The sequence below is a fragment of the Palaemon carinicauda genome, unplaced genomic scaffold, assembly GCF_036898095.1.
Source record: "Palaemon carinicauda isolate YSFRI2023 unplaced genomic scaffold, ASM3689809v2 scaffold346, whole genome shotgun sequence".
Taxonomy (NCBI): domain Eukaryota; kingdom Metazoa; phylum Arthropoda; class Malacostraca; order Decapoda; family Palaemonidae; genus Palaemon; species Palaemon carinicauda.
Window position 1 is genome coordinate 110,657 of NW_027171143.1, and position 14,619 is coordinate 125,275.

The following is a 14,619-nucleotide window of genomic DNA, read 5'->3' on the forward strand; positions in this document are numbered from 1 at the left end:
CTGCTTTTCATCCTCACCAAGTTATATTTTGAACTGCCATTAGTGCTTTTTGTTTATGCTTTCTCTTTAATAGTGTGTGTTTGTGTTGACTTGCGCAACCATGCATACTTGCCCTGGACTTGAAGGCCAACCCTGCCGGACCTTCACGTCAGCCATGGGCACTAACTGCCACACCCTTTCTCCCACCTGCAGAGGTCAACGGTGTGATTGTGGTAATAAGTGTAATGAGCGTCGGGAGTGGTCTGCTTCCCAGTGGGAAAGATTTTGGCGAGGGCGGAAGAAGAAGTCAAAGCGGGATATTTCTCTTTCGAAGGTTCCTTTGTATGAAGGGAAAATAACACAAGATCTCTTCTTCTGCCTCCCGACCTTCTTTCGAAGCTCCTATTCTTTCGGGCTCTTCTGAGAGACCGTCGAGCAGTAATGTAGACTTTAATTTTTGCCAGCCTTTTTCCTTGAGAGATGGTGTTGTTTCCCCTAGCGAAGTGGCCCCACCTCTCCCCCCGGGTAAGGCCTTTTGTATGGGTTCTGTGTTACAGGTGTGGTCGTCCTTCCGGCTCCCGGGTCCGCAATGCGAGTTTGCAGCCGTCGTTGACTTCTGAGTTGGATCCTCTAATTCTTGTCGATGTTGTGGTGTCAGAGGCCTCTTCTGTCGCCGCTGTCGACGCCCCTGACCCTCTAGACTCTCCTGCTGTTGCTGACGACTATGTTCCCCCTGTTCTGTCCATCCTCCGAGGGGGAAACTAAGTCCATCGTCTGTGTCTCATATGAGTGGTTCTCCCGTCGGGTGAGTTCTCTCATAGAGACTCCTCTTCGGAGGATTGCTGATCAAGGTCAGCTTGCTGCTCAAGGTCAGCTTGCTGATCAAGGTCAGCTTGCTGCTCAAGGTCAGCTTGCTGATCCCACGTCGCAGAGCTCTCCCTCTGCTTTGACTTAAAGGGTGCCCTTCACCATCATTGAAAAGGTTCTTCAGCCTTGTCTTCACAGCCGTCGCCCACAGAGGAGCTGCCGCTTCAGTGGTCTTCTGGCCCTCAACTTTCGCCCTTTCCTGGTCCTTCTCCTGACGACGCTGCGGCTAGTCCTCGGACTTCAGCCCTGGACTCTTCTGCGTATCGTTCACGATCGCCATTGGTGGATGTTCGCCCTTCCAAAGGGCACATCCCTGTTCCAGTTCGACATTCCAGTCGACCTCCTGACCTGTCGTTACTGTTCCCATCTCCTGTACATCCTCGGATGTTCTACCTAAGTGTAACGGAGCGCAACTCTCTCCAGCTTGCCAGCTCTTTGCAGTGCACATGTGCTCTCCAACAGCACGTTAGTGCCCGGCTGCACTCAAAACTCTTTCCTGAATGTATTTCTCTCCACTGAGTCAGCGCTCTCCAGAACATTAACGTTCCCTTGACCGCTAGCCTTCTCCTTCTCATCCTCTGCCCCCTCCAATGATCCAGCGATCTCCCGATTGCCAACGCTCTCCAGCACAGCCCTGTCCTTCCAAAGAGTAGTGTTTGCCAACTCGCCAGCACTCGCCAGTGCAACTCCACTCTCCAGCTCAAGCTCGTTAGCGCTTCCTGAGACATCAGTGCTTTCATGCGCAGCCTCGGTATCAGGCTTACCAACGCTCTCCTGCTCGAAAGCGCTCTCCAAACCAACAGCGCTCTCTTGTACGTCACCCCACTCCCAAGCGCCAGTGGTCAACTGTGCAATAGCGCTCTCCTGTGCCAAAACTCTCTCCACCTCACCAGCACCCTTTGGCTCGCTGGCACTCTCCAGCTTATCATTGCTCACCTGCGCGCCAGAGCTTTCCTACGAATTTACCGGAAAATGCGCGCCAGCATCCTCCTTTGTGGCGTCGTACTGCGCGCCTGTGCGTTCTCTAGAAACCGCACCAGCATCATCCTGCTCAGCGTCTTACTGCACGCTATTTTTCTCATGTGTGCTCTCCGGGCCGGTAGCGCTCACTGTCCCACTTGCGCCATGGCCATGAGCAGGTTCTACAGGCTCCTAGGTTTTAAGGAACATCGAGTAGACGTCTCACCATCGCATCATTCCCCTCCCTGCAAACGCATTATAGCGCGACCGCCGAGGAAAGGAGGAGGGGTCTCCACAGAAGGGTTCAGGATCCCGAAGCTGCCTTCCTCGAAGGTGGATCCATCAACAGCAGAGACTCCTCTCAGGGAACTGTTGGTCCCTTTCCCTTCAGGGCCTTCAGGGGATCTGTCTGACAGTGCGTCAGTCAGTCAGGGCTATGGTCAGAGCAGTGGTGCAAGCCTTCAAGCCTGCTCTGTCTGCCAGCTCTTCAGAGTATTTTACAGCTATAGCAGACCTACTGTAAGGAACCACAGCCTCTTCTCCCCTGTTGAGGAAGAAGGTCTCAGATGTGGTTACTTCCCCTAGGGTAAAGCTGACTCCTATTAGGCTATCAAGGTCTGCTCGTGCATCTTCCACCGGACACTGTCCTACCTCACCTCTACCGAGGGGGTAATGCAAGGGAGGGGCTTCCTCTCTTCCACCTTCAGAGGAAGTTTCCCCTCGCACGGAGAGTTCACCTCTGATGGAAGTCAGGAGGGACATGACAATGCAGCTTTCGATGATGGAGCCCTTCCTCCTTCCACGAAAGGAGCCGAAGGACTCCAAGACTCTTCCTAAGTCCTCTTCAAGAACCTCCAAGTCTACAGATGCAGCCTGTCACTCGAGGAATGTGCGCGACCGACCTGGAGAAGAGCTCTCGGGGGTGGAAGAAGGAGACTTCGCTGCAAGTCCAAGTCCAACGTTGGGAGGAGAGCAGAAAGAGTCGGATCATGCATTCTGTCAGGTTCTGACTCTCATCAGGATTCTCAATGGGTTTATCAACTGAGAGAGCAAAGAAACGGTGTCTTTTGCACCTAGAAGCCCTCAGAGACCAGTGCATCCTTGCCTTGGACTCAGGGCGTGAAGGGTGCCAGGGCTACGATCATCCTACAGCTCTTTGAGCTCTCCTCCTCACAACATTCCGGCTCTACCACCAAGCTTCTCCCACCTCCTGTCTGCAGCAGAGGAGCTATTCTGAGATCTTAGACGTGCCTCGTCCAACTCCTCTTCTTCCCATACAGGCTACTTTGTGGCTTGATGTTTGGTTATGGACCTTGGAAATTCTGGTAAGAACTGAGGATTTCTCAAAGAAATGTACCAGGGTTCTCACCATTACTCCCACCTTTACCAGGCTTCTGGGAGTCTCCTGCTTGAGGTGGACCCTTTGCTTCCTCGCCTGTTCCGGCAACTAACCCCTTTAGTCCGCTAGAGACTGCAGACAGTGGACTAGGGGAGCAGTTTTTGGGTAACCCGGCCAAAGCCAGTAGGCCAGAAATGGCTCCAGTAGCTACAGCCGAGGCAGTTCCCCTCTCTCCTCAGCAGCATTTAGTTCCACTCTCCAGGCCGGCAAAGGACAGTGCTAAACATCAGTCTAGCTAGTGGTAGTGGCTCTCAACAGTTCCTGCACAGGTAGTGGCACTCTACAAGAAGGGGCAGAGGCACACTCAAAGGTACTCTTCGGGACAGTAGATGGCAGTGTCCCCCTCCAGGGCAGCAGACGGCAGTGTCCCCCTCCAGGCCAGCAGACGACAGTGTCCCCCTCCAGGGCAGCAGACGGCAGTGTCCCCCTCCAGGGCAGCAGATGGCAGTGTCCCCCTCCAGGGCAGCAGATGGCAGTGTCCCCCTCCAGGCCAGCAGACGGCAGTTTCCCCCTCCAGGCCAGCAGATGGCAACAAGCTTGGACCTTTCTCATGTCACAAGCTGGGTACTTTGTTTGAATACTTTGACCTAGACCGAAAAGGCTCTTTCTTGGTGTTAATTGCTAAGAAATTTGCATCATAAACCTAATGGGCCTGTATTTTGAAACAGGACTTTTATATTTTTTTTTTCTTTTTTTGGGTGTGTGGGTGGCCTAGGAAAAAAACCAGGTACTTGTGTTTTGTATTGATATAGGGGTGCCCAATTAGTGGAAGGCTTTTTTTTTTCAAATAATTTTTCAGTCTTGTATTGTTTTTCAATTCTTATTCCATGTCATAGCAATGAACATTTGTTACTAAGTCGTCTTCCCTTCGTTCAAGTATCCCCAGTACATGAGGACAGATGCCCACTTACAAGATGAGGAAGTCTTCAGGTGTACACCTCCTCCCTCTTTCTGATCTGGGCATTTTATCAAGGCAAGGGAAGCCAGTCTTCTTTCCTTGGCCCTCATCGCTCCCTTCTGGCCTCGGAAGGACTGGTTCCCAGACCATTTTGAGTTCCTAGTGAACCCTCCTGTTAGATTGCTAGAGAGACCTGATCTACTCAAACAGCCTCACTTTCATTGTCTTAATCAGGGGCTCCACATGCTTCATCTTCATGCTTGGAGCCTGTCAGGAGGTTCTCAAGGTAAAAAGGCTTTTCATCTAGTTAGCCTAAGCCATGTGATGCTCTACATGTCAAGTTTATCAAGTAAATAGGCAGTTTTTTTTTAACGCTGGTGCCAGATGAAAGGTCATTCTTTTTCCAGACCCTCTCAGCCTAAAATTGCAGAATTCCTGGTCCATCTTCACAGGGATGGAGGGTATCTGTAGGTCTTAAGAAGGCACTTGACAACACAAAGGCAACCAGAAAGAAAAAACTTATGTTAGTAATGTTAATTTGCCATAACAGTAGAACCAAAGCAAAGGCAGAGGGAGTGATATGGAACAGTTTATGGTATGTGTTCATGTCTGTGTAAGATAACTATAAAGCATTTTGCTGTTTATAATTCTGGAGGAAGGCTCAGATTTTGATGGTGACTGGAGAGGAAGTACAGTAAAGGAAATAAGACATTGGATGAAATGTCTGTCTCTTTGAAGAGCAAGGGGAAAACTATATAATGAATAAAACCAATAATGTCACAGGAAATACTTTGGATTATAGAATCTACAGAGGATATGAGATTTGTAGATGCCTGAAATGTGTAACAAGAACAGATAGAACACCCATCAAAGTCTGTGGTTTGTATGTTTAGGAAAAATGCAAATTACATAACTTTATGAATTTATTTTGTTTTTAGAAAATTCCATTATTTTTATTCGGTTTTGCTCTTCAACTGATTGTAGTTTTCTATTCTTCCAGACTTTTCATCCCAAAGGAAGGAATCATCCACCTCTTGCTGCTAAAGCTTGTAAGCTACTGAAGGTATATGCCAGAGACATAAGACTGGAAAAGAAAGGGTTATGTTGGAAGTTTTTGTTGTACTGTATGATGTCTGAGAATAGGAAGTTTAGTCTTAATTTCCTCTTTGAAGTCTATTGAAAATAATATTAAGGGGTTTGTCATCTTGTGATATGGAGAGGATGATGAATTCTGAACCACCTTTTGAATTTTCAATGAAAAGTGAAATTGAAGATCTATTTTCACCTGCAGTCGATCCAGAAAATAATGATACGTCTGGAAGTGTTGCTCTCTTTAATGATGGCGCTCTTTTCTTGGATCCAAAAATGGAAGTCAAAGTAGAGCCAGAAATATTTGATTCTAGCGAAAGCAACTTGACAAATTCCTACGGGTACGATGCATCGGTGAGTGAAAACGGTTCAATAAGTTGTAAAGGGGATGTCGATGATGAGGAAAGTGTAGACACTTACTTAGGGACAGTTGTGAAAGAGGATAAAGGAAAAGAAAAAGGAAGACTTTCATGTGTAATCAGTGGAAGAGAATTATTACAGAAAGATGTTTTGAATCAAGAGGTGAATCAAATAAATGAGAAGCAGATAAAGAAAAGGATCTTTGGTAATGTTAACTCCAATGCCCTAGCTAGAAAGCGATGCACATGCAGTGAATGTGGGAAAACGTTTTCTAATAAATTTAATCTTACAAAGCATTTAAGAAATTACACGGGAGAGAGACCATACAAATGCAATGTCTGTAGCAAAACATTTAATGTAAAAAATAATCTCATTCGACATTTAGGAATTCACACGGAACAGAAGTCATACAATTGCGATGTCTGTAGCAAAACATATACTACAAGAGCACATCTCACTGTACATTTAAGAATTCACTCGGGAGAGAGGCCATACAAGTGCAATGTCTGTAGCAAAACATTTACTGCAAAACATAATCTCACTGCACATTTAAGAATTCACACAGGAGAGAGGCCATACAAATGCAATGTCTGTAGCAAAACATTTACTTCAAAACATAATCTCACTGCACATTTAAGAATTCACACAGGAGAGAGGCCATACAAATGCAATGTCTGTAGCAAAACATTTACTGCAAAACATAATCTCACTAAACATTTAAGAATTCACATGGGAGAGGGGCCACACAAATGCAATGTCTGTAGCAAAATTTTTCAATATTAAACTTACCCGATAATCATGTAGCTGTCAACTCCGTTGCCCGACAGAATTCTATGGAGGGATACGCCAGCTATCACAATACTAGAAGGGGGTGTACTTACCAGCGCCACCTGTGGCCAGGTACTCAAGTACTTCTTGTTGACACCTCCTCAATTATTCCTCTGTCGTGCTTCCGGCAAGACGTTCTGGGATACGCTTATGATCTTCGAGTTGTTTCACGGCTAATTGGTGAAGTATTCTCTCAGATTTCGGCTGTCGCATTACTGGAAACCTTCTTATATTAGCTAGATAGCTTTTATATAGTCCTGATTAACGGTTAACGATCTTTTGCTTGATTTTGGAACCCCCTTTTTGGCATAACTCTTTGGATTCAAGATGTCTGACATTTCGCAAGCCCCCTCCCATAGACGATGTAGGTCTTGCAATAGGCGTATTCCGAAGGCCTCGGTAGATCCTCACACCGCTTGTTCTGACTGTAGGGACAGGCCCTGTCAGTTAGAAAATCGATGTGAGGAATGCGCCGGACTTTCGGAACTGGAATTTGTCCGTCTTTTGAAATATTCAACTAAGTTAGAGAGAGGTAGAGTTAGGAGGAGTTCTTCTCACTCTTCACTTTTTTCCTCACCTCATGATCCCCTACCTTTTCCTACCCCTGTAGTGGCTACCCCCGAACCTACTGTTTGCCCTCCGCCTGATATGTCTGTTGTTTTGCGTGCTATTCAGGCCTTAGGCGATAAAGTAGAGTCAGTGGTAAGTGACCATAAGTCTCTGATGGCCGAAGTCAAGGAACTTAAGGTCAAGAGTGCAGTGGGTGGAATTAGTGCCAGTGCTGTGACGAGTGCTAGTGTCAGTGCAGTGCCAAGTGCTAGTGTCAGTGCCAGTGTGGTGCGTGAGGATACTTCTGTGCGAGCCAGTCGTCCTCCCAGTCCGGGACCTCTTGCAAGCTCCCAAGCCCAGGGGAGAAGCAATGTCGAAGGGCATAAGGGTTCGGCAGGCCTTGTTAGGCGCACAGAAGTATCCTCGGTGGTTGCGGGCGTGTCTTCCAAAGACCGTCACTCCCACCTGCAGACGATTGAGCCCGTCTTTTTCTCGTCCGCTGATCAACTGTCAGGGAAGAAACGTTGGTCTCAGGTCTCGAGACCGCTTAAACGCAGAGTCCAGTCCGCGAGTGCTCAGCCAGGTTGCAGTCATTGGCTCAGCTCTGACTCGCCGCAGTCATCGGTCGACTGCACTCCGCCCAAGAGGAGTAAGGTTCTGCCACAACAGAGCTCGACTGTTAAGGCTTTACCTCAGCCTACTGTAGTTTCTGCTGATCCTAAGTGGACTCTACTTCAGTCCATGCAAGCTCAGCTTTCGGACTTGATGCGTGAGTGTCGGGCTGAGAGTGTTGCGCCTCCGCCTCCGCCTACACTCCCTCCGCCTGCTCTCGCTCCGCCTGCTCTCGCTCCGCCTGCGCTCGCTCCGCCTGCGCTTGCTCCGCCTGATCGCAGTACCACCTGCCAGGCGTACGATGTTGAGCCACATTCTGAGTTTGCTGTTCCCAGTGGTGTTCAGCCTCCGCCTTCTTTAAGGCAACCTTTACTATGGGATCAGGAGGATTATACCTCTCTTCCTCCGCCTCCCCTTGCTGCTCCACCAGTGGTGCAACACTCGGTTGAGGTACAACAACCTCTTCCGTCCATGAGTCAGTCTCCTCAGCTCTCGCTGCAGCGAGCTCAACCCTCCACAAGGCAAGCACCACTACACCTTGGCCTTGCGCCTCAGGAGCCTCAGCTTGCGAGACATTTACCTTGTTCTGCGCAGCCTCAACCTCATCACGCTCCGCTCACACCACAGGAACAGGAACTTGCTACTCCGCTTCCACCAACCGCTCAGCAAGCGCAACTCTTGGGTTCAACCACTCATGCTAGGAGTCAGCCTCCTCCACCCATGCGCCTTCCTTCTGCTTCGTCTTTTATTCAGCCTTTGCAGTCTGAGCCTCAGGTTCTCCCTCAACAGTTACTTGAAGAGGAAACCACTAATATTGTTCCTTCTCGTTCTGACTCTGCTGTTCAGCATTCTGGTCCGATCTCTTTGCTACACTCTGGTGATGAGGCGTCTGATGATGAGGAGGCACACCTGGATCCCTCGTCAGACGTGGATGAATCCAAGCCTTCTCCACAGTCTATTGACTTTCGTAAGGTCTTGGCTCTGCTTAGGGAGGTTTACCCAGACCACTTTGTCTCTGCTATTCCCCGCTCTCCGCCATCTGAGTTTTCGCTGGGAATACAACAAGCTAAGTCCTCCTATACTAAGCTAGTCCTAGCAAGGTCCTCTAAGAGAGCGTTAAGGATCTTAGGGGAGTGGCTGCAGACTAAGCAACACCTTGGCAAAACTTCTTTCATGTTTCCGCCAACTAAGCTCACTTCGAAAGCGAGCGTTTGGTATGCCACAGGAGAAGCACCAGGCTTGGGAGTACCTGCCTCTGCCCAGGCTGACTTCTCAAGTCTGGTAGACTCGCCTCGGAGAACTGCAATGAGGCGCTCTAAGGTTTGCTGGACCTTCTCAGACCTGGATCACTTACTGAAAGGAGTGTTTAGAGCATTTGAAATGTTCAACTTTCTAGACTGGTGCTTGGGGGCCCTCAGCAAGAAGACCTCTCCTGCGGACAAGGATTCTGCCATGCTATTAATGTCCTGCATGGATAAGGCCATTAGGGATGGATCTGGTGAGCTTGCGTCGATGTTTGTATCAGGGGTTTTGAAGAAAAGAGAACAGCTGTGTACCTTCCTTTCCTCCAGCATTACACCTTGCCAAAGGTCACAACTCCTTTTTGCTCCGCTCTCGAAGTTCCTCTTCCCCGAAGAGCTGGTTAAGGACTTGTCTGCTGCCCTGATACAAAAGGACACACACGATCTTGTAGCCTCATCGGCTCGTAAGTCTAAGGTTGCTACCTCAGTCCCCAAGACTTATCGCTCCCCAGTGGCTGATACCCCTGCTACGAGGTTCATACCGCCCTTTCGTGGTAGAGCCCCCAGCCGAGGAAGCTCCCGTCCAGACTCTTACAGGAGCAAGTCTAGGAAAGGCTCCAGGACATCTAAAGGAAAAAACTGACTCTCCGCATCTCCAGACAGCAGTAGGAGCCAGACTCAAGATCTTCTGGCGAGCATGGGAGAAGAGAGGTGCAGACGCCCAGTCTGTCAGTTGGCTGAGGAACGGTTACAGGATCCCATTCTGCCTCAAACCACCTCTGACCACATCGCCCATCAACCTCTCTCCCAACTACAAAGAAGAGGACAAGAGGCTAGCATTGCACCAGGAGGTGTCGCTACTTGTGCAGAAGAAGGCAGTGGTTATAGTCCGGGACCATCAATCCCCGGGCTTCTACAACCGTCTCTTTCTTGTGGCCAAGAAGACAGGAGGTTGGAGACCGGTGCTGGACGTCAGCGCGCTCAACGCGTATGTCACCAAGCAGACGTTCACGATGGAGACGACGAAGTCGGTCTTAGCAGCGGTCAGGCAGGAGGACTGGATGGTCTCGTTGGACTTGAAAGATGCTTACTTTCACGTTCCTATTCATCCAGACTCCCAACCTTTCCTGAGATTCGTTTTTGGAAAGGTTGTCTACCAATTCCAAGCCCTGTGTTTTGGCCTAAGCACAGCTCCTATGGTCTTTACTCATCTGATGAGGAATATAGCAAAATTCCTACACTTATCGGACATCAGAGCCTCCCTCTACTTAGACGACTGGCTGTTGAGAGCCTCCACGAGTCGTCGCTGTCTGGAGAATCTCAATTGGACTTTAGACTTAATCAGAGAGCTGGGTCTACTAGTCAACATAGAGAAGTCTCAACTCATTCCCTCCCAATCCATTGTGTACCTGGGAATGGAGATTCGGAGTCAGGATTTTCGGGCTTTTCCATCGGCCCCCAGGATAAGCCAAGCCCTAGAGTGCCTCTTGAGCATGCTGAAGAGGAGCAGTTGCTCGGTGAGACAGTGGATGAGTCTCACAGGGACCCTTTCATCACTGGCCCTGTTCGTCGAGCTAGGGAGACTCCACCTCCGCCCTCTTCAATTCCATCTTGCAGCTCATTGGGACAAGGGTTCGACTCTCGAAGCAGTCTCTATCCCAATCACCCAAGAGATGAAGACCACTCTCCTGTGGTGGAAGCACAACCTCCTTCTCAGGGAGGGTCTATCGTTGGCTATTCAGACCCCCAATCTTCATCTCTTCTCAGATGCATCGGACTCGGGCTGGGGTGCGACCTTGAACGGACGGGAATGCTCGGGAACGTGGAACGAGGAACAGGGATTACTCCACATCAACTGCAAGGAGCTTCTAGCAGTTCATTTAGCCCTGTTGAACTTCAAGTCCCTCCTGCTAGGCAAAGTGGTGGAGGTGAACTCAGACAATACCACAGCCTTGGCTTACATCTCCAAGCAAGGAGGGACCCATTCGAGGAGCCTATACGAGATCGCAAGGGACCTCCTCATTTGGTCAAGAGGTCTAAACCTCACTCTGGTCACGAGGTTCATTCAGGGCGATATGAACGTCTCAGCAGATCGCCTAAGCAGAAGGAATCAGGTCATTCCCACGGAATGGACCCTCCACAAGAGTGTGTGCAACAGACTTTGGACCTTGTGGGGTCAACCTACCATAGATCTGTTTGCCACCTCCATAACCAAGAGACTTCCGCTGTACTGTTCCCCTGTTCCAGACCCTGCAGCAGTTCATGTGGATGCTTTTCTACTGAACTGGTCCCATCTCGACCTGTACGCATTCCCACCGTTCAAGATAATAAACAAAGTTCTGCAGAAATTCATCTCGCACGAAGGGACACGGCTGACGCTGGTTGCTCCCCTTTGGCCTGCAAGAGAATGGTTCACAGAGGTACTTCAATGGCTAGTCGACATCCCCAGGACTCTACCTCTTAGAGTGGACCTTCTACGTCAACCTCACGTAGACAGGTTGCACCCAAACCTCCACGCTCTTCGGCTGACTGCCTTCAGACTGTCGAAAGATTCGCTAGAGCTAGAGGCTTTTCGAAGGAGGCAGCCAGTGCGATTGCCAGAGCAAGAAGGGTTTCCACTCGTAGAGTCTACCAGTCTAAGTGGGAGGTCTTCCGAAGCTGGTGTAGAGCCAATTCTATATCCTCTACCAATACCTCTGTGACCCAAATAGCTGACTTCCTTCTACATCTTAGGAATGAGAGATCCCTTTCAGCCCCTACGATTAAAGGGTATAGGAGTATGTTGGCTTCAGTTCTCCGCCACAGAGGTTTGGACCTGTCTTCCAACAAGGACCTTCAAGACATTCTTAAGTCTTTTGAGACGTCTAAAGAGCGTCGTCTATCCACTCCAGGCTGGAACCTAGACGTAGTCTTAAGGTTCCTTATGTCACCTAGGTTCGAACCTCTCCAGTCAGCTTCCTTCAAGGACCTTACCCTCAAGACTCTTTTTCTCGTCTGCCTTGCAACAGCTAAGAGAGTCAGTGAGGTTCATGCCTTCAGCAAGAACATTGGTTTCACGACCGAATCTGCAACATGTTCTTTTCAGCTCGGATTCCTAGCAAAGAACGAACTTCCTTCACGTCCTTGGCCTAGATCGTTTGAAATACCTAGCCTCTCCAACATGGTAGGTAACGAACTAGAGAGAGTTCTTTGCCCTGTCAGAGCTCTCAAATATTATCTTAAGAGGTCTAAACCTATTCGAGGACAGTCAGAAGCCTTATGGTGCGCCATCAAGAAACCTTCGAGGCCCATGTCCAAGAATGGGGTTTCGTATTATATAAGGCTTCTGATTAGAGAAGCCCACTCTCACTTAAAGGAGGAAGACCTTGCATTGCTGAAGGTAAGGACCCACGAAGTAAGAGCCGTAGCTACTTCGATGGCCTTTAATAAAAACCGTTCTCTGCAGAGCATAATGGATGCAACCTATTGGAGGAGCAAGTCAGTGTTTGCATCATTTTATCTTAAAGATGTCCAGTCTCTTTACGAGAACTGCTACACCCTGGGACCATTCGTAGCAGCGAGTGCAGTAGTAGGTGAGGGCTCAGCCACTTTTTTTAACCTTTCTCTTGAATGCTTTTATTGTTGTTTTTATGGTTGTTACGGTAGGCTAAGAAGCCTTCCGCATCCTTTTGATTTGGCGGGTGGTCGATTCATTCTTGAGAAGCGCCTGGGTTAGAGGTTTTGTAGAGGTCCTTTAGTAGGGGTTGCAACCCCATATACTTTGGCACCTTTGGGTTGATTCAGCCTCCAAGAGGAACGCTGCGCTCAGTAAGGAAGATGAACTTAAAAAAGAGGCAGAGTAACGGTTCAATTCGACTTCCTTACCAGGTACTTATTATTTCATTGTTATTTGAGATAACTGTTATATGAAATATGGGATACTTAGCTATCCTTTAATCTTGTACACTGGTTTTCACCCACCCCCCTGGGTGTGAATCAGCTACATGATTATCGGGTAAGTTTAATATTGAAAAATGTTATTTTTATTAGTAAAATAAATTTTTGAATATACTTACCCGATAATCATGATTTAATCGACCCTCCCTTCCTCCCCATAGAGAACCAGTGGACCGAGGAATAATTGAGGAGGTGTCAACAAGAAGTACTTGAGTACCTGGCCACAGGTGGCGCTGGTAAGTACACCCCCTTCTAGTATTGTGATAGCTGGCGTATCCCTCCATAGAATTCTGTCGGGCAACGGAGTTGACAGCTACATGATTATCGGGTAAGTATATTCAAAAATTTATTTTACTAATAAAAATAACATATTTACTGCAAAACATAATCTCACTAAACATTTAAGAATTCACATGGGAGAGGGGCCACACAAATGCATTGTCTGTAGCAAAACATTTATTACAAAATCAAGTCTCACTGCACATTTAAGAATTCACACAGGAGAGAAGCTATACAAATGTAATGTTTGTAGCAAAGTATTTACTAGTGAAGCACATCTCACTGTACATTTAAGAATTCACACGGGAGAGAAGCCCTACAATTGCGATGTCTGTAGCAAAACATTTACTTCAAAACATAATCTCACTGCACATTTAAGAATTCACACGGGAGAGAGGCCATACAAATGCAATGTCTGTAGCAAAACATTTATTACAAAACCAAATCTCAATGCACATTTAAGAATTCACACAGGAGAGAAGCTATACAAATGTAATGTTTGTAGCAAAGCATTTACTAGTAAAGCACATCTCACTGTACATTTAAGAATTCACACTGGAGAGAAGCCCTACAATTGCGATGTCTGTAGCAAAACATTTACTTTAGAACATAATCTCACTGCACATTTAAGAATTCACACGGGAGAGAGGCCATACAAATGCAATGTCTGTAGCAAAACATATACTGCAAAACATAATCTCACTGTACATTTAAGAATTCACACAGGAGAGAAGCCATACAAGTGCAATGTCTGTAGCAAAATATTTATTTCAAAAAGATATCTTACTAAACATAAGAAATCACATGAGAGATCTATTCCAATGTCATGAATATGGCAAAACATATGATTTAAAACTGAGACTCGATAAACATTCAAGAAGAACTCACATGAAAGGGATACAATCAAGTGCAAGGACTGTAGTAAGGCTTTGTGCTCTGAAGGTTTCTTCAAGAATCATTATAGAAGGAGGTGCTATAAAATCTGATTTGTTCCAATACGAAGTACTTACCTCGAACTACTTTCTTAGGAGTATCTGGGATCTCCTCCCATCTGACCAGAGTTTTGTGTAGTTTACCTTAAACCCATTTTCTATGAGGGGTAACCTCAGGCGGAGTGATACACTCCCTGAGAGAATGCTTGCTCAGGTCTCGACCTCCAGTAAGTTCTCTGGTCGCGTCGCGATATCATCTCGCCGCTCTCCTTAATCCCAGTGTGACTTGTGTGTCCCACGCAGTACCCACGTGGTTCAATTGTGCTTTTTCTTTGTGCTTTCCCTGTGCGCGCTTGTGTCTCGTAGTGCTTCTCCATCATGGAGCATCCTCACCGTTGTCCTGTGCCTATGGCCGGCAAATTGTGTGGAGCGTTCCTCTCGAAACCCGAAGTTGATCCGCACTCCTTGGGTTCCTCGTGCAGGGGCAGCGTGTGTTCCCCTTCCGCCACGTGTCCGGAGTGTGAGTCGTGGAATGAGGTGCAGTGGGTGTGGTATAGCACCAAAAAGAAGAAGGCGACGAAGAAGTCGCCTAAGAAGACCAACGTCCCTTCCTCCCTTGCTTCGACTGTCGCCTCGTCGGTCCGAGCTTCTCACCGAACCTCCCCTACCCAGAGTAGGGGACGAGGTATG

At 48.0% G+C, this 14,619-nt stretch overlaps 2 protein-coding genes across 2 annotated transcripts; both read left to right on the forward strand.

The window, feature by feature from the left end:
• Positions 1–5,106: 5,106 nt before the first annotated feature.
• Positions 5,107–6,335, forward strand: LOC137636643 (zinc finger protein 813-like). Its single transcript, XM_068369040.1, has one exon. The coding sequence runs from the start codon at positions 5,316–5,318 to the stop codon at positions 6,333–6,335; it is 1,020 nt and encodes a 339-aa protein (XP_068225141.1). The 5' UTR covers positions 5,107–5,315.
• Positions 6,336–13,126: 6,791 nt separating this feature from the next.
• Positions 13,127–14,060, forward strand: LOC137636641 (zinc finger protein 880-like). Its single transcript, XM_068369038.1, has one exon. It carries the CDS (start codon positions 13,132–13,134, stop codon positions 13,825–13,827), a length of 696 nt encoding a protein of 231 aa, XP_068225139.1. The 5' UTR covers positions 13,127–13,131; the 3' UTR covers positions 13,828–14,060.
• Positions 14,061–14,619: the final 559 nt, after the last annotated feature.